The sequence below is a fragment of the Myodes glareolus genome, chromosome 10, assembly GCF_982192425.1.
Source record: "Myodes glareolus chromosome 10, mMyoGla1.1, whole genome shotgun sequence".
Lineage (NCBI taxonomy): Eukaryota > Metazoa > Chordata > Mammalia > Rodentia > Cricetidae > Myodes > Myodes glareolus.
Genome location: NC_142035.1, coordinates 60,414,904 through 60,435,239, shown reverse-complemented (window position 1 = coordinate 60,435,239; position 20,336 = coordinate 60,414,904). Strand labels below are relative to the sequence as shown.

The following is a 20,336-nucleotide window of genomic DNA, read 5'->3' as shown; positions in this document are numbered from 1 at the left end:
CCTGGGGCTCCCTTAACCAGCAACAGCCGTAGTCTTTCACTCTTGCCTTGACTGCTAACAACGCACTGGTAACTGCACGGTGACATGAGGAAAACGTGCGGTGAGCATGACAGACAGGGCTCCATCCCTAATGTACAGAAGGCATTTACAAATAAAAACAGGAAGGGGAGTGTGCACTTAGCATGTGCAGTGCTCTGGGTTCCATCCTCAGTACCAAAGCATTTTAAAAATACAAATAGAGACATAAAGAAAGCCTATAACCAGGCAATGCACAGAGGGGAAATGAATAACACTGATAAACTTCCAAAGGGTGCTGAGGACATACCCAGACGTATGTGACTGTGCACACGTGCTTACCTTTACTCAGTAGACTGCAGAAATGTTTATGTTATTCAGAGATGACGAGGATTCAGGAAGATTGCCAATGAGAATATTAATTGCTAAGTGTTTAGAGAAGTAATGGAAACTAATGAATCATTTTTAAAACTTTTTAAATGTTTGTGTGTATATCTATGTAAGTGTGTACAGAGGCCAGAAGAGGGCGTTAGAGCCCCTGGACCTGGAGTTACAAGCAATTGTGAGCAATCCATCTTGGGTACTGAGAACAGAACTCAGGTGCTCTGAAGAGCAGAAAGTGCTCTTAACCACTGACCCCAAAAATTTTAAATTTCTGACACACATTCCATATTCTATGAAATGGCAATATACTTTAAGAGTTTTTGTTGTTTTAATAACATAGTAAATGAGTGTTAAAAGAAATTGAAACCGATCATGTTTGTCTATAAGAGAATGGTTAAATGTATGTCATCAATATTAGAAATATTAAGCTATTTAAAAAATTTAGCTGGTCATGGCAGCCTACGCCTGTAATCTCAGCACTTGGAGATTAAAGCAGGAGAATTATAAGTTTGAGGCTCATCCATATTATGTGTTGAGACTCACCTGAGACAAATTAGAGGGACTGGAGAGATGGCTCAGGGGTTAAGAGCGCTTACTGCTCTTGCCAGGGGCCCAGATTCAGTTCCCAGCATCCACATGGATGTTCACAGCTGCCTGTAGCTCCAGTTCCAGGGCGACTATCACTCTGTCCTGACCTCTGCAGGCACATGCGTGCACATGCTACCTGCATGTACATTCAGGGACATACATGTAAAATAAAGTATTTAAAAAGTAGAATTAAATTGTCTATACATTAAGTACTCATATATGTAAGGTAAAATACATATGTACATATATATGTGTATATATATAACTATATCTTATCTGTAAACATGTCCAAACTATATTGATAGCTTAAGAACTAAATACAAAGGAACTCTAAAATTCCACTTTTGTTATAAAGGTTTCTAAAACTGAAAGGAACTTGTGTGTTCATGAGGTGCTGTGTGTGTCGCATGCACTTGGTATATATGTGAGAAGAGCACACTTTTACACATGTGCGAGTCACCATGCACACCAGCTTGTCTTGGCCTTTCCAAAATGTAAGGTGTCAAGAAGGACCTCAGAATTTCTACCTACTTTCCTAGAAGGAGGAATACAACCAAGACTTCTTTGCTTTTCTTTTTTATGTCTATTTTTATAGCTTATTGCAAAAAAAACCTCTTGTTTTTATGATGTAAAAAGAAATTCCTTCCAAATTATCATGTGTATGTGGGTGAGGGGAGCAGAGACCAAGAGCCCTGTGCACATGCTTATGGTGGGTCACACTCAGAGTAGCGCTCAGGGCTTAATTATGAGAATCCGATGAACTATACTCTCGGCCCTTCCTTCTATACTTTGGACCTTTATTTCCCTTTTAAGTAAAGTAGTTTGGAATTATTTTTTGATAGAGGTGAATGAACAGCCTATCACCGTTTGGGCTCTATTAAAGAGTAAAAGTACAGAAGTCACATAATTGTGCTTACAGCTGATTTCTTACTCTCTGGTTACTAGTGGATTGGTAAGGGCAGGTAGTTAGCCTCCTTTTCCATATACTGATAGGCAAAGGCAAAAAGTAAGAGAGGCCATTTCTGTATTCTGGCACATTAAGAATACTGTCACAAGCCAGGCAGCAGTGGCACATGCTTTTAATCCTATCCTTTAATCCTATCCGCATCATTGTGAGTTCAAGGCCAACCTAGTCTACCAGAGCTAGTTCCAGGACAGGCACCAAAGGTATAGAGAAACCCTGTCTCAGAAAAAAAAAAAAAAAAAAAAAAAAATATATATATATATATATATATATATATATATATATATATATATATATACTGTCACATCTCTTTGGGAAGTCTAACACCGGTTTGATTATGTGTCGGTAGTTTGTAAGAATTTCCTCTAAGAGACTGATATGGAACTCAGGAAATTCACCCTAAGAGATAGTACTCATTTTTACTATAATAATGAGAATTTTTAAAAACTGTATTAGAATGTGAGAGAGAGAAAGGAAAATATGTAGGAATATGTCTATAGAGACTAGGAGACAACTTCTGGGAGTTGGTTCTGTCCTTCTAGCATGAATTCTGGGATTCAATCCCAGGTCATTAGGTTTACATGGTGTCTTAGGGTTTCTATTGCTTTGATAAAACACCATGACCAAAAGCAGCTTAGGAAGGAAAGGGTTCATTTCATCTCACACTTTCACATCACAGTCTATCATGAAAGGAAGTCAGGGCAGGAACCTGGAGGCAGGAGCTGATGCGGAGGCCATGGAAAAGTGCTGCTTACCGGCTTACCCAGCGACTTGTTCAGCCTGCTTTTTTATTGCACCCAGGACCACCAACCCATGGGAGCATTACCCACAGTGGGCTGGGCCCTCCCACATCAATCATCAATCAAGAAAATGACCCATATACTTGTCTGTAGGACAGTCTTATGGAAGCATTTCCTCAAATGATATTTTTTCTTCCCAGGTGGCCGTAACTTATGTCCACTGACATAAAAGCTAGCCAGTGCAGATGGCAAGCCTTTTCACCCACTAAACTGAATCTCTAGCCCCTAAACTACATCTTAAAAAAATCACAGGTAGCCAATAACCTATACAGATTACAAATGGGCATAATAAAATAAGTATGTTTTCAACAACAACAAAAAAATAGTTTTTCTGCCTGGCGGTGGTGGTGCACATCTTTAATCCCAGCACTTGGGGACAGAGGCAGGCAGATATCTATAACTTTGAGGCCAGCATGGTCTACAAGAGCTAGTTCCAGGACAGGCCCCAAAGCTACAGAAATGCCACAGTGACTAGAGTCTAGCAGTAGAGTCTACGGCTGCTGAAGGACTCATGACCATGTCAGAGATGAGTGCTCTCAGGGTACCACTGGGTGCCACTTAAAGGTCAGAGTGTAGTTTTAAAGAAGTGCATCAACAGGCTATTTCATCTTTGTGCTGATGTCACTGAGTGTACTGGCTGGAAGATCACTGGGCAGCAGTCTTCCGGAGCTGCTGTTGTAGATGCAGTCGTTCTGACCTCACTGTTAAGCGGGTTTACTGTTAGTGATTACCCCAAAACCTCTGAGTTGTATACCTTAAAACAATGTGTGGGTTCTATCCCAGTAAACTAAAAGAATAGAGTAGTTGTCCCCTCCTGACACGAGTCTTTAAAACTTTCTTCTTTCAGGTCCCTTTTGCAAGATACGTGGCAAGAAATAACATACTGAATTTAAAACGGTAAGTCACATGACTCTCCTGCACGTGGTAGACATGGGAAAGAAATCAGGGAAGAGTGGGGTTTTTTCATTCTGAAACTGAAAGAATTCTGAGGGTGAAGTATTGAGCAGCATGTGTCGGGGAGCCCAGCCCCAGGACCCCTTTGTCCTCAGATGACTAGAATGTCACCAGACATCTTATCTTCAGAAGAAATGAAGCAGTCAGGTCACCAAATGGGCCTGCTGCCTATTCTGCACTTTCTATGTGTCCCCGGGCAACATAACTAGTGATGTTTTCAAATGGTCGTTGGGGAAAAGAATCTGGCTATTCTTGATCTCAGACGGCTCCTTTTAAGGTTTAATTGGAAGGACAGATGGCCAGTGGCTTCGGGAAGGTCCTTGTGCAGGTGACAGAACAGACACTGCATGTAGAGAGTGAGGTAACGCAGCAAGAGCACCCAGTGCTGAGACACAGGCGCTTGGCAGCAGGGACAGGTTCTGTGCCCACTCTGATACTGCAGGGGTCAAACTCTGGGATCTTCATTAGTCTGAGCGGCATTGCTGTCAGTGAGGCTGACACCTCTTCCCAGCTTCTTTTGTCAAGTGAAACCACAGCTCCCTGAGTGCTGTAAGTTTGCAGTTACCTATGTCAGCCAGAAAGTGTGGGTGGTTCTGTGTTGAAGGCCATCACTTAAGGTAAAATTGGTGTAACTTTTCTCTTTCAGACAAAAACAATAACAACAAAAACATGTAACAGTGTAGGGAACCTGGGCTGTAGATTGTGAGGAAAAGCTGGTCTGGTTCAAATCTGGCTTTGAACCACTGAGTACAACATGGATTTTTTTTTCCATCTTTAATTTGATTTCTTATGCTCAGCAATTCCTCGTACATATGTGTTTCCAGTAACTAGCAACCTGAAAAAGCCTGTTTCTTCCTCCAGATATTGCATAGAGCGGGTATTCAGACCTCGCAAGTTAGACCGATTTCATCCCAAAGAGCTCCTGGAATGTGCCTTTGACATCGTCACGTCTACCACCAACAGCTCCCTGCCCACTGCCGAAACCATCTACACCATCTATGAAATCATCCAGGAGTTTCCCGCCCTTCAGGTTCCTTTCTGTGTTTTAACGTGGTGCCGCTTGCCTTTGTCCATAAATGTGGTGGGGAATCCACAGCCGCTGGAGCAGATCACAGCTTTTCTGAAGCCAATGGCGAAGGGTTTGACGATGATGTTTCGAGCTTCATCTTAGATTCTCACCTCTACCCTGATGGAACTGATTGGTTGGGGGTGGGGTGAATGTTGTTTCTCTACTCATTCTTGCGAAACTCAGGAATGAGGCTAAGCTTCCCGTGATGCTCCCTCTGGTCAGAACCCCCGGTGTTCCTCCTCCATCTTGTCTGTAACTCCCGGCACGTGTGTCTCCTCAACAGTTCTCTTCCCTCAGTGATGGAGACTGCTTGCCTGCCCTCCCCACAGTCCCTGCCATCCCCCAATGTTGGCCACTGATGTCCATGTGTCAGAAGGTCTTCATCCAGCCATGGTTTGACCCCTTTTCCCCAGGAAGCCCCTCAGGGTTGGCTGGCTGATCACCTTTTAGTCTCAACCCTCACATCTCTTGACATGAGACAGCCATGTGCGCGCTTGAATTTTTTTCTCCAAGCACAGCGTGCTTGTTCAAGGTTGAGCCCCTGGGCCACCTCTTCGGTTGTCTCAGCACACCCGTAAGAACTCATTAACTGACCACTGTGGCCAAGAGTAACGATAACCTTAACCACCCTCCGCTTGCAAGTCAGTTTTCCCTGAACTAACTCCTTGCTGGCAGTCTGCATGAGCGCTTTTAGGCTCTGTAATATAGTTAAAGATCAGCCAGTGTATTTTTGTGCATATTACAAAAGTGTTACAGCCTTCCACTATAACACTGTGAAGATAATAGTTATGAAAATTAAACCTGGAGAGAAGATGCTACATTTTAGCCCTTCTGTGGGATTAGGATAATAAATTAATTACTGGATTTCAGATTCAGGCCCACATATCTGTTTGCTTTTATAATGAAATAATCGCATTTTTCTCTATATCCTAGGAAAGAAATTACAGCATTTACTTGAACCATACAATGTTACTGAAGGCAATTCTGCTACACTGTGGGATCCCAGAGGATAAGCTGAGTCAGGTCTACGTCATCCTGTATGATGCTGTGGTAAGCACTTGCTCTGATGACAATACTAGCCCATATTATCCTCTGACTCCTGCAACCGTAAACTACACTGAGAACTTCACCTCCTCTCTGCATTGCTCTGATGCAGCAGAACCAGATGTGGTCACAATCTATTTTATTTCTAATCGTATGTCTGTGGGGGAGGTGACAGTGTGGACAATCTGTGGCTAATGCAGAATGAATTGTGACATTCATTCTTGTTACTTTTTAATACATGAATGTCCTGGCCAGTGTTTCACTCATCTGGCAGACTGACTTCAAGAGTCCAGCTTTGCTGTCTGTTTTCTGGAGATTGTTTCTTCCTCCCAAGTTCTGCTGCTGTTTGGCGGTGCTGGGTGCAGCAGAATGCAGCTGGGCACTGACTCCCTCCCCTGGGGCTGGGGTGGTGCGGGAGAATTATCTGTATTCTGTCAATCATGTATTTTAATAAAACGCTGATTGGCCAGGCAGGAAGTATAGGCGGGTCAACCAGACAGGAAGTAGAGGTGGGGCAATGAGAATAGGATAAGGCTAGGGAGGAGAAAGCTCCCTCAGCCACTCCTGTGCAGACCACCGAAGAGACAGCATGTAACTTGCCCAGCTGAGAAAGGTACGGAGCCATGGGCTAATGTAGATAAGGATAATGGGGTAACAAAAGTTGTAAGAACTAATAAGTAGCCTGACCTAGTGGGCCAATCAGTTTATAACCTTATGGAGTCCTGTGATTGATTTTCGTTGGGAGTTGCCAGTTGTGGGGTACCGGACGGGACAGAAACCCCAACAGGCCGACCCCCTCATGCTACACTGGGGAGGGAGGGTCGTAGTCCATTCTTTTTGTTTTTGGGTTTTTCTGTTTTGTTTTGTTGTTTTTTGAGACAGGGTCTCACTATATAGCGCAGACGGAGCTTGGGTTCACAGAAGCTGCCTCTGCCCCCAGGAACTAGGTCTCTTTCACTGTCCCCTTTTGTTCTCCATCAGACCGAGAAGCTGACAAGGAGAGAGGTGGAAGCTAAATTCTGTAACCTGTCATTGTCCTCTAACAGCGTAAGTACCTTCTGATGGTGTGACTGCCATCACATAACAGTCACATGTCACAAAATGTCACCAAATTTCTGTGGCAGTGAGGTAGCAAGCACCACACATCTGCTGCGCACAGATGCAGCTTACCCCCCTCCACCCAGTGTTGGTGCCATGGCAACCGCTGAGATCAGAAGAGAGAAATGAGCGCTGTGATCAGAGTGCCCTCTGCGTGTGCCCTCCACGTGCTGACTGTCCTCCCCTTCTTATCACCGGGCCCCTTCTTTCATTGCCCTTGTAAAGCCTGTGCTTGGCACAGCCTCCTGCTGAGCAGGCCCAGCACCAAGCTGCCCGCTTCTGAAAGAGGTCATGTGGAACTAGGGCACAGATTTCTGTAAATCCTTCTAGATACTCCTGTGCTCACCCCAGGTCGTCTACTCTTCAGAGCTGAACTGGAGCTCTTACTTTTCTGGAAAATTAATTCCTACCTCTAAAACCCTCTGTTTGATCCAGCGAGCAAGAGGTGACTCTTGAATGGTAAGCAGTCTAGCTGTATCTCTACCATGTCCATTAATCCATCTGTTTTCCTCCGTGTTTATATAAGGAAAGGGTGGTTTTAATTTTCTTTTGCAGTGTTAAGCATTCAACCTAGGGTCTCACACATGCTAGGCAATCACACTCTCCCACTAAACTGCAGTCCCAGCCCCAAGAAAAGCCTGTTTTATCTTTAAAACTTTCCCAGAAGCAACTGTGGGCGGTGGTGCACACCTTTATTCCCAGCACGCCGGAGCAGAGGCACTAGTTAGAGGCCAGCCTGGTCTGCAGAGCAAGTTCTGGGATAGCCAGGGGGACACAGAAAAACCCCGTCTCAAGAAATAAAAATAAATAAAAAATAAGAAATAAAAAACTTTCCCAGAATCTTTACAGCCCTTCGTCTGAAACTTCATGACATGATCCTATGGTGACAGCAAAATCCACAGACTCTGTAGGCTAAAATATGAGTGCAGGTGAGCCAGGTAGAGCCGCTCACTCCTCCAGACACCTACTGTACGGCTGGCACATGCCTGAACATAGAAGAATGAGGGGGATCTTCACAACACGGATCTACCCTCATCTCTTTGAAACAACTTTCACAGGGCACCCACAGACCATGGTTGACAGAAACAGCCCCCTTTCATTTAGAGGAGGTGTACTAGTTCGCTTTCTCTTACCAAGGTGAACACCAAAGACCACAAACAACCTGAGGAGAAAAGGGCTTATCTGGCTCACACGTCCATGAAGTCAGGATGGGTGGAGCAGAGAACCCTGCCTACTGGCTGGCACCCCATGACTTGCTTGCTCAGCCTGATAGAGGCGATTCTTCGACTGAGGGGGTCCCTCTTTCCAGGTGATTCCAGTTTGTAGCAATTTGACAAAACTAACCAGAATAGAAAGTAAATGAGATGCATAGGACTCAGAGCTTAGAAATGAGCCATGTTAAACCTTCACTACTTACTATTGGAGGAGACATTAGTGACCTGTGGCCTAAGGTTCAGCATGAAGAACATGTTTACACATCCCCTAAACATGCCCACAGCCAGCTCCTTTGTGCAGACATGGTTCCAAGAGTAGACAGTACCCAGGAGAAACCATTCAGATCAGTGACTCCATTCCCAGAAGGTTCTTTGAGGTAATGCCACATTTGAAAATGTCTCACAGATGTCAAATACCGTTGCTAAAATGTCAGGTTTTCTTTGATGATGCTGAGCAAGAAATGTATTTGAATAATTTTAAAAGAAAAAAAAAGGGATCTAATAATGACATTGAAGACTTTGTTATTTTCAAATGGTGTTCCAGGTGCATCAGAGAGGGGAGCAGCACCGCAGGACAGGTGCCAGCTTCCTGCCCAGTCTTAATTCACAGTGACATCCTGAAACCCAAGAGACACTGAGATCCGTCCAGATTCACATGTGTGCAAAGTCTCCATTGCTCCTGGCAGGTTCTTAAGGGGTTCACTGCCAGCCCCGGGAAGGAAAAAGTCAAATTCATGATTTTGTATTTAATTTTTTTTTATCTTTAACTTAGTAAGCAAATTACAAGAGAAACACTTGACCAGGCAAAATGGCACATACTTTTAATCCTAGCATTCAGAAGGGAGAGTCGCGAGTCAGAGCAGATCTCTGTGAGTGTGAAGCCAGGTCTGCATAAGGAGTTCCAGGGCTATAAAGTGAGACCCTGTCTCAAAAAGGGAAAGAAACAAACTCTTTGGGATTTAAAGTACACATGACTTATGCTTAACTGACTACACTAAGTGAGTCATCATTCAGCTCCTGGGTTTGGCATAGCTATACTTTTGTTCTAATTTCTAGCTCGGCTCCTGGTTGCTTTCTCTCTAGCACTGCATCCATAGTTACTCCCCCTTCCTTCTGCTGCGTGCTGGGCACTATGGTCAGCCACAGCCCACCATCCCCAGCACTGATCTTCTCAGGATCAGACAATGACAGAAATAGTGTGCATCCAGCATCTACCATGAGCTTAAGGGACAAAGGCTTTGGAGGAGGTTGCAGGAGGAGGCAGCCCCAGGCTTCCAGTGGGGATGATTCAAGCGAAGGGAGCAGAGAGAATTTCTAGCTAACTCTGTGAATATCTGTACAAGTCTGGCCTGCCCATCCCGTCTGTGCCCCTGTGGTAATGGGAATGAGGGTGAGGAAGGAACGGGGAATAAGGTTTACCAAAGAGGAAGATGCACGAGGCTCCCTGGCCCGTGCTCATCACTGGATGAGTGGGCTGTGTGCCTCACTTTTCTCTGAGCTGCTTCAAACTGGACTCTGGGGGGAAAAGGATAATCTTTAGGATTGTAGCAAAGTCTGGGATTACCTGACCCCAAAGTCCCCGCTTTTGGGGCTACGCAGGTTCCATGTGTCCCCAGCTTGTGGAAGAACTGTGCACACTATCCCCTTCTGCAGAGCAGCAGCTGACTGGGCCTCTTTACTTTCCAGCTGTGTCGACTCTACAAGTTCATCGAGCAGAAGGGGGATTTGCAAGACCTAATGCCAACAATAAACTCACTAATAAAACAGAAAACAGGTGTTGCCCAGCTGGTGAAGTATGGCTTGAAAGATCTGGAGGAAGTTGTCGGGCTGCTGAAGAAACTGGGCGTGAAGTTACAGGTTTGACAGCTGTTCTTTGCCAGCAATGCGGGCCTGCAGTGTTCATAGTGACTCCAGGGAGGGTGGGTTTTATTTCCCTAATGCCAGTGTTGTATTTTTCCGTAAAAACTCGGCTTGGGATTTCTTTGCAAGAGTCGCTGTTTCTGTCACACACCCACACTGGTGTGTGCCTCAGGGAGGGAGTTATTGTCAGAGAGCTTAGCAGGCACTAGTAAACAGCTCTTGCCGAATCTTTCCAAAGGTTTTCATCCATGCAGAATAATTGAATGTTGTAGTCCACATTCCACAACTGACGCTTCTGACCTGCGTGGGTTGTCCTTCCCTCCACAGGTCTCCATCAACCTCGGTTTGGTTTACAAGGTGCAGCAGCACACTGGCATCATCTTCCAGTTCCTGGCTTTCAGCAGACGCAGGCAGAGGGTCGTGCCTGAGATCCTCGCAGCTGGCGGCAGATATGACCTACTGGTGAGCGCTTGCCCTTTGTGTGTTGACTAGCTCTGGCTCACTTCCAGCTCTTCTTCGGCTCACTATTTTGAATTCTTTTCACTATGATGCAAAAAGGTAAACCAGTAAATCCTATCAAGTCCCTCTTAGCATTTGTCTAGGAATACTGAATGCACCATGGAGCTAAGTATGGCAGTGTACACATAGAATCCCAGCACTTGGGTGCCAGAGGCAGGAGGATTGCTGCAAATTCAAGACCAACCTGAGCTACATAGCAAGTTCCAGGCCAGGCAGAGATGTCTCATAAAAACAAAGCAGAATGTAGTGACAGCGGTTAGGATGTGATGCTGGAGGAGCGGGAGCAGCGGGAGCAGCGGGAGCGGCGGGAGCTCAAAGCCAGACTCAGCTACACAGCAAGCTCAAGCTACCATGGACTGACTACATGAAACTCTGTCTTTAAAAAACAAAAACTATATGAAGAAGGGAGGCAAAAGAGAGAGTGGGAGGAAATAGGGAGTGGGGAGAATGATCAAAATGTAATATATAGTTGTATGGAATGTTCTTAGGAAATACAGTACTAGGTACAATGAATATATGCCAATAAAATACCAACAGGGCAGTAAGATGGGTAGAGGTCTTGCTATGGTGGCCTGGTGACCTGAGTTCTACCCTTGGAATCCCCTTAGAGTTGGAAGGAGAGATCTGACTGCACAGAGTTGTCCTCTGACCTCCACAGATACACACACTACAAAATAATAGTAATAATAAATAATTTGAGGCTTATTGGAAACTGCAAAGATTTTATGAATAGATCTCCGAGACCCTTTACACATTTCCTTCCCTGACGCAAATCACTTAGCACAGACTGTAGACTGTCATGGGCACGCTGAGTTCTCTGCGCTGTTCCATCATGTAGACCTCCAGAGCCCCCGCCACAGTCATTACACACTCGAAGGCTTCTCACTTGATGCTCTATGATGGTCAGGGTTCTCAGTGTGCTCAGAAACAGCAGAGAGATACACATCTACTCTATCACAGCCCAGAACCTACCATGTGTGATGTTAACTAATAAATAGATTGGTAACTGGGTGATACTAGCCCATGCCTTTAATCCCAGTGCTCGGGAGGCAGAAGCAGGTGGATCTCTGTGTTTGAGGCCAGCCTGGTCTACAGAGCAAGTTCCAGAACAGCCAGGGCTACACAGAGAAAGCCTGTCTTGAAAAACCAAAGAAAGGGGGACATGGTTAATTCTATCGACAGTTTTATTTAGCCTGTTATATCCCAAGTACTATTTCAACAAGTACTGAAACTTCTAAAATTTGGTTTTAATCATTCTGAGTCTCTGCAGCAAGCATGTACTTTACACACACAGCACATGTCAACTTGGGGATTTCTGATACTTGGTAGCCACATGGAGCTAGCAGCTAGCACAGTGAACCATTTGGATCTAGACAAAATACTCGTTAATATTTTCCTAAATTTGAACGCATGCTCAATTCTCTGTACACACATACCCCGTGTTTTTGTTGTTGTTGTTGAATTCTTTAATTACTGACACAAAACTTGGTTTTATTTACAGGGGAAGTTGTTGGGTTTTTTGTTTTGTTTGTGGGAGCTTTTTTGTTTGTTTGTTTGTTTGTATACAACATCTCATGCAGCCCAGGCTGGCCTCAGACTCTCTCTGTACCCAAGGCTGGCCTTGAACCCTTGATCCTCCTCCTGTCTCTGTCCCCAAATGCTAGGATTATAGGCATGCACCCTCATGCCAGGCTTTTGAGAGCTTGCTATTTTACTATTGCTTTCCCCACAACATATTTGCCTATTTCATAACCAGCCCTCTGGTCTATCCACAGATCCCCAAGTTCAGAGGCCCACAGGCTCTGGGGCCAGTCCCTACTGCTGTGGGTGTCAGCATAGCCATAGACAAGATTTTTGCTGCTGTCCTCAACATGGAAGAGCCTGTAAGTCCTGCTGCTTCCCAGCATGCTTTGAGACATCGCCACTGCTCGGCCTCCCCAGTTACACTCTCACTCGCAATGAGGACTATCACAGCCGCAGACATGAGCTGGACGTGGTTCCCTTCCCTTGTGACTCTAGCCACTCACATGGTGGCAATGGCAGAACACATCGACTAAGAGAGCTTGGTCCCCAAGTCTACCCCTCCACTTCCAGTGCCAGACAGAAGCCCCATTTGCTTTGTCTGTCACCTGACTCACTGTGGCTCAGTGTCCTATCACCTCCTCCTTGGGTTCAACCATTAATTAGAGCAGGTGACAGAACTCAGGGAAACACTGCTGACCAGGTTAATATAAAGGATATTAAAGTGCGGAGATGAGGACACGGTGTGGGCTCTTCAGGAAGGCACACCAAGCTTTGCCTTCTGAGCACCATCCTCTGGGGATCCACAGGCTGCCCTCCCAGAGCCTCCTTCCTCTACTGCGGAGCACTCTGAACCTTTGTGGGTTTGTGGAGGCTTCACTGCATAGCAGAGCTGATTATGTCAACAGTGATCCACTTAGCCCCTTCTTCTCCCAGGCACTGGGGCTGTGTCTGATAGCCCCACCCTTTATCCTGCCTGCCTTAGTCTGCCCAAGGGTCAACCCCCCACCAACTCCTACTCCTGTCAGTTATTTCATTAGTATAGAAAAACCCATCTCTGATGACTCTATGACTTGAGGAAAATGTGGCAGCTGTGGCCTGCGTGTTTTGGAAATGGCCTTGTGATCCAGCCTAAGAGTTGTGTGGTCCTTCAATCTCAGCACTTGTCCCCTGCTCTCTGGCTGCTGCTGATCCAGGCACCTCTCCTGCCTCTCTCCACATCTGTAATACACTGTATAGATAAAATAGTCTGGCTCCTAACACATTTTTGTCAATGCACTTGATCAAAAATCCAGCTATAGTCTATAAAGCTAAGAAATGGCTTTCCCCATTTCAGGCGAGATCCATTTTCCCAGAGAGGGGAAGGACTGTACCTTCCTATGGTGAAGGAAGCTGAAATGTCTGTTAAAAGACAAACGTAAAGTTCTTTTAACTGTCTTGTTTTCTCGATGTCATCTTAAACCAAAGCCAGCTCTGCACAGTCTCAGGGTGCTGCTCTCCCACAGCTGCAGTGTCCCCTGGGTAACTGCTGTTTCTTATCAGGTTACAGTAAGTTCCTGTGACCTCCTGGTCGTCAGCGTCGGCCAGATGTCCATGTCCAGGGCCATCAACCTAACCCAGAAACTCTGGACAGCGGGAATCACTGCGGAGATCATGTATGACTGGTCACAGGTAAGGGACAGAAGGCTGTGAGTGAAGTGTAAATGTTGTAGGATGAGGACAGATCAACCCTTCACAGGCACGTCAGCCCAAGGCCACCTGAACCATAGGGCCAGCCAAATCCTAAGTCTATTTACAACACTGAGATTTTTGTTGTTGCTTCTTACTTATGGCTCAGTGGTGAGGTTCTCAAGGGTGAGCTTTGTAGTTGATACTGGTACTGTCTCGGGGTCTCAATTGGCAAAGAATTAAAGGCAAGAAAAAAATCTCGAGCACAACAGTAAGCAGGAGGGAAAATCTCAGACACAGCAAGGCACATAGAGAGACCCTCAACTGTGCAGAGGCGGGTTTTGGAGCCTCAAGTCCAGTCTCCTTGAGAGCTGGGAGTTTGAAGGGTCTTTGAGTAGTCTTTGTCCCCTTATTTAGGGTTGGTCAGTTTAAACAAAGACAGGGAAGCTGATAGGCCCAAAACTTTGGAAAACTGTGTCCTGGTCTAGCCTTGGACTTGTTAGCGCAGTCTGCTGACAGCAGGCCATACTGTTAGGTCTTTGTCTCAGGTCATGACAGTAAGAAAGAAGCTGGACGCTTGCTATCTTTATTATCTTTTGTGTTCCCTATTTGTGTTGCCTTTCCCATATCTGCCTACCTCTCGGGAGTCTATCTAACTCCACTGTCAGAAGGTTGGACATAGGGGCTGGAGAGAGGCCTCAGTGATTAGCAGCCCTTGCTGCTCTTCCAGAAGACCCAAGTTCTGTTCCCAGCACCCATGTCAAGTGGTTTACATCAGCAAGTAACTCCAGCTCCAGGGATCCAACCCCTTCTAGCCTCCGCAGGTACCTATACACATGTAGGCATACATACACAAAGACATACACATAAAGATTAAATACATTACATTCAAAAAGAAAAAAAAAACTTGGACATGCCTGCCAGAGTGTACACCCAGAGTCTATCAAACAGTTAACTCTCTCCATTAACTTCTGGTTTCTCCTATAACAGATGACCACAAACCCAGGGGCTTAGTGGTTTTGTTTGCTTAATTTCCTGGAAGTTGGGAGCCCGGTTAATATTGGCAGGACCCTAGGGATGGATCTGTTCCTTGCCCTCCCTCCCTTTTAAACTCAGCAGTGTGGCGGCTTCTTCCCTGAGGCTCCTGTCCTCACCTCTGCCAGTCTCAGCCTGAGATGGCCCAGGGCAATCACTGGCAGGTGCCAGGGACTAGGATGTGGACATCTGCATGGGGCCATGGCTAGCTCCCTACAGAGGGCAGGCGCTCTGCTCTAGGCTTGGTGTGTCTAAGTCTGCAGACCTCCTCCTGCCATGGGTGTGGAGGTGAGGAAAGTGGCACCCCAGACACCGCCTGCCCTTCAGAATTGGGGGTGGGAGCTTCAGATACCCAGTGTCTGCACTATCACAGACAGATCATGGAGGGAGGGGTGCTTCTAGATTATCCACACTAATGGCACCCCAGGACTCAGCAATGACCAGGAACACAGACAGGCCAAGTCTCTGACTGTGAGCCTTCTGCAGCTGCTGTGTGTGTTCATATAAAAGCTGCTGTCAGAATGCTAAGCATCGGTTTTTAATCATGTGATAGAAAAAGCATCAATTGTTTTTTCATGTTAGAAAAGTATTCTGTTGCTTTATTTCTGTTTTGTGAGCCAGGTTCTTAGGGGATAGACCATCCTCTTGTTTTTAGACTCCTGAGTGCTGAGGTTACAGGCAAGAACCATAATACCCAGCTTAATTCTGCTTTCTGCCTTCTATGGTTTCCTGACTCCTCTACTTTCCTAAAAGGCTGTGTATGTTACAGTTCTTGGCACCTTTTGTTAAGACTTGAAGCCACTAAAAATCTCTTCCTGTCACAACTACATTACTTGTTTGATGTCCTTCAAAACAATCATGAAAGTTTTCCCATGAAAGGGAAAGCACAAAAGAATTCCTTCCTGGAATTCTGTGCTCCTCTTCCCTAACATTCCTGTCCCCTGAAGTCAGCATATTTAGTAATTCACTTTGGGAATACAAGTGGAAGGGGGTCCAGGCACACTGTGTTCATTTGTCTCACTGTTTGTTTCAGTCCCAAGAAGAGTTACAGGAGTACTGCAGACATCATGAAATCACCTATGTGGCCCTGGTCTCTGATAAAGAAGGAAGCCATGTTAAGGTAAAGATAGTGAGCTGGAGATGTGTCTCGGGGCCAAATACTTGCCTTGCCTAGGTGAGACCACTGGGAAATCAGCTAGCATTTCCCCCAAAGTATGTTGCCTTGAAGTGTTGGAAAGTATGCTCTCCCTTCTTTCTGACTCTGAACTCTCGCTAGCATGCCTGGTCGTCTTCCTGAAAAAAGTAAATAATATCAGACTTTTTTTTTAAACTTATTATTTTGCATGTATGGGTGTTTTGCCTCCATGTATGTGTACAGTGCCCATGGAGGTCAGAAGAGGGCATCAGATCCCCCTAGAACTAGAGTTACAGATGGTAATGAGCTGTCACATGGAAATCAAACCCAGGCCCTCTGCAAAAACAGCCAGTGTGCTGAGCCACTGAGCCAGCTCTTTTCTGAGGAGAGCTGAGCCTGTTACCAGCGTGTCTTCTGGATTCGTCCTACACAGTCTGACTTTGATGTACCTGACTAAAAGTGTCCATAAACCTACCACCTCATGACTCCTTTTAAATACTATTTGTAAAGGTAAAAAAATTGACCTTTTTATCCCTCGTTCTCTTGCAATATTGTCAGGTTTTGATAGCAGAGTCTTATATATGAGTTGGACTTGTGTTTTCTGTAGGATTTTGTATACAACTATAATGAGAATTGCACCACAGATATGTGGTATGATCATTACAAAACCACACGGGCCAGGCTGGAAAGGCGGCTCAGTGGTAAGAACACCCTTTCAGAGGTCCTGGGTTTGATTCCCAGCACCCACATCAGGACTCAACCACCTGTAACTCCAACTCCAAGAGGATCCAACACCTCCAGCCTCCGTAGGCAATCTGCACTCATGTGCACTACCTGCACACACATAAATAGCATAGACATACTTAAAACATAAAACAAGTGAACAAAACCCATGCCAGCCTACATCTATAGCAACTGAGCCGCCTCTCTCAGGATGAGCTGGGAACTTTATCTTTTCCATCCTAGTTTCACTGTGACCATCTCAGGTATTCCCTGGTTTTTTCTTGTTTTTTCCACTCTCTCTTAGTTCTGCAGGGAGCCCTCTTTGGCTCCTGATACTAGTAATTTGCGTCTTCCCTTTCTTCATTTTAACATAGCATATTTAATTTCACACATCATTTTATTATTAAACTAACATACAAATGCTAGGTTTCCAAGTGGCATTTTCATACATACCTGCCATTGCACTTGGTTTTATTCTTGTCCCTTCTACCCAGCCTACCCTCTTCTTTCTGGTCCCCTTCCTTCTTCCAGGTCCTTCCTTTTGGTTTCATGTCATTTGGATTCCATTACCTTTTCCACACCCACTAAGATCTGTCTTACTTTGTGATTCCGTCTATTTGTGAGCCTGAGTGTACACACACACACACACTCCTCTAGATTCCACATAAAAGAACACACACAGCATTTGTCTGTATCTGGCTCATTTTGCTTAACGTCATAATTGCCAGTTGCACCCATCTTCTTGCAAATACCATGATTTTATTTCCACTACAGCTGAAAAAACGTCTTTGTGTGTTATGTACCACGTTATCCTCATCCACTGATAGTGACATGGAACCTCTGCTGGTTCCCTTTCTTAGCTGTTGTTCTTATGGCAGTAATAAACATGGATGTGCAAATATAATTTGATGGGGAACATTGACTTTTTTGCATGATTATGAGCAAGGAAATGCTAATCAGCATCCTACAAAAAACATTCCCAGCCTAGAAGGTGGTAGCAGGTAGGTAGTGGGGTTTCTAGACACACAGATTGCAGGCGATAGGTGTGTGCTGAAGGGCCTTTTACTCAGAGGGCATAGCAAAAGTCACATGGTGTTAGTAGTAGGCTGTCTCAAAGATAGGGACACATCTTTAGAAATATTCTGATTTTGGCTGGGCGGTGGTGGCATATGTGTTTAATCCCAGCACTCAGGCAGAGTCAGGCGGATCTCTCTGAGTTCAAAGCCAGCCTGGTCTACAGAGAGAGCTCCAGGACAGTCAGGACTGTTACACAGAGAACTTGTCTCGAAAAAAAAAAACGAGAGAGAGAGAGAGAGAGAGAATATTCTGATTCCATCCAGTGTGTGACTTTTACACATTTACTACAGAGAGAGCTCCAGGACAGTCAGGACTGTTACACAGAGAACTTGTCTCGAAAAAAAAAAAAAAAGAGAGAGAGAGAGAGAATATTCTGATTCCATCCAATGTGTGACTTTTACTTTTCCCAAGGAGTTGTGCAGAAGTAGCCACATACCCCAGAGAGGATAAGTAAACTATTTTATCCAAGTCCAGCTTGGTGAAGCAGTGAGATTGAGATTACTTACAAAAGCATGGGTGACTCAAAGGCAGCTGCAGCAATGACAGCTCCTGACAGCTGCTTCTCCACAGTCCCCGTCCCAGCCCACCATCTACACACTCATGCGCAGCTGGGACAGGGTACATGTGGATGGGGTGAGAGGTGGATGTCTAGAGGTAAACTCTCTCGCCCTTCTGAGGGCCCCATCCTCCGAGCATCTTGAGTAGACAGCTGCCGCTCTGACTTGCCCAAGGACGGGTGCCACTACACCCAGCAGTCTATTTTGGATGAAGGCTACTTATTTCAGCGGGCAAGAATGGTCATAGCTAAATCAAGGAGTTTGGATGTGGTGTAGTAGCCAGTGGGAAGCCAGTAGAAGTCTGGATAAAGGGCACGTCAGAATTAAATTTGAAAAATGTTTATTTGCAGGGATGTTATTGGGTAGAGTAGGGGAACTGAAAACAATGGGACAGTTGCATCAGGTGGCACTGGCCAGAAGTTAGTGTGAAAGGGCGGCACTGTGAACATGAGACGGGAGGGTCTGGTTTATAAAGGAAGGCAGAGCTGACATCTGACACACCCTGGTGACTGACGGGATGTTTAAGAGAATAATGTAGGAATATGGGAATGGCTGTCATGGCCATTTCTTGTTTTAATTCTGTCATCTCTAACTATTCCTGAACAAACCAATGTATCTCGGCAACAACACTTTCAACGTTTGGAGCCATATGGTTCATCACTGCTTCATCTCTGACCTTGACCTTGTAATGGTCTATGTCAGGATGCTGGAACACCCCTGTCAGTCAAGCCTAGGTTCCATCTCCAGGACTCACATGATAAAGGGAGACTCCACTCCTGCAAGTTGTTCTGACTACCACACACACACCATGGCATGCATGCACCCATATGCATACACATATACACACAAAATATATAAAATAACATTTTTTAAAGTGCTATTTTTTAAAAAAATCATTGCTAAATGCCCTCCAGAGAGCAAAATCACCCCAGTTAAGACCCACTGACCACAAACCCAGTCACCTCCCTAGGGCATGAGCTCCCCTTTTGGCATCAGAAACCTCCAAATGATAACTGTTCCGTTCTTTCCGAGGTCAAGTCCTTTGAGAAGGAGAGACAAACAGAGAAGCGTGTGCTGGAATCTGATCTTGTGGATCACGTCATGCAGAAACTGAGGACCAAAGTCAGTGACGAAAGGAGTGTCAGGTAACTTAGAACAAAATCCCAGAAGACTTATGCACAGACTCTACATAAATTTAAAGTTGATTCTCTTGAGAGACAGATGAATCAGAATTCTGGTGCTTCTGAATAATTCAATTGACATTTTAATTATGTCACTTGACTAAGACTTGTCATATCTTGCTTGAATTTTTGCTTTTCTGTATTATGTTTCTTCTTTTTATAACAAAATGGTAGTATTTATAACATGGTGGCACACACCTTTAATCCCAGCACTTGGGAGGGAGGCAGGCAGATCTCTGTGAGTTCAAGGCCACCCTGTCTACAGAGTGAGTTCCAGGACAGCCAGGACTATACAGAGAAACCTTGTCTCGAAAAACCAAAAAGAAAAAAAAGAAAGAAAGAAAGGAAAAATAAAAGTAATTTAGCTGATAATTTGTTCCAAAAGTCAAACTTGAGCAGCCCCATCTATTTATCTTCTGGCAAAGCCCCCTCTGTGCCCTAATACACAGAGATGAAGAAATGTAAACAGCCACAGGCAGAAGAAGACAAACGTTGCGTAACAACCTGAATTTGTGAGAACTTACTCCATAAAACCATCGTTAATCTCTGCCAAAGCCATGCTTCTGTGACTTAATATTATCTAATAGCCCCCCCACCCCGATATCTCCACTCTGGGGACCAAACTGCCAGCACATGAACTTTTAGAAACACATTTAAATTATTTCAAACCATAGCAGTATTTTCACAGTTTTTAAAAATCATTTTAAAAAGTCAGCATCTGTCTGCCCTCAGTCTGTTTAGTGTGAGACTCTTGGCAGTTTTTATCTGTGCAAATCAACAGATACATTAATAATAGGTTTTGGGGAAAGAGCTCATGTACACATGACTCAGTCACCTATATATTAATTTATCTAAGTACAATCATTAAAACTAAAAGTACTTGGGGGTGAAGAGATGGCTCAGTGGTTAAGCTTGCTCTTGCAGAGGAAC

General features: G+C 45.0%; 1 protein-coding gene across 1 annotated transcript in view; it reads left to right on the top strand.

The window, feature by feature from the left end:
• Eif2ak4 (eukaryotic translation initiation factor 2 alpha kinase 4) overlaps window positions 1-20,336 on the top strand; it is a 94,929-nt gene that overhangs the window by 67,559 nt on the left and 7,034 nt on the right. Inside the window, 10 exon segments of the mRNA XM_048459982.3 lie at window positions 3,599-3,648; window positions 4,567-4,735; window positions 5,708-5,824; window positions 6,800-6,865; window positions 9,817-9,987; window positions 10,318-10,452; window positions 12,285-12,392; window positions 13,573-13,701; window positions 15,767-15,853; window positions 19,258-19,370. Of these exon segments, the coding sequence (XP_048315939.3) occupies window positions 3,599-3,648; window positions 4,567-4,735; window positions 5,708-5,824; window positions 6,800-6,865; window positions 9,817-9,987; window positions 10,318-10,452; window positions 12,285-12,392; window positions 13,573-13,701; window positions 15,767-15,853; window positions 19,258-19,370 (1,145 nt within the window).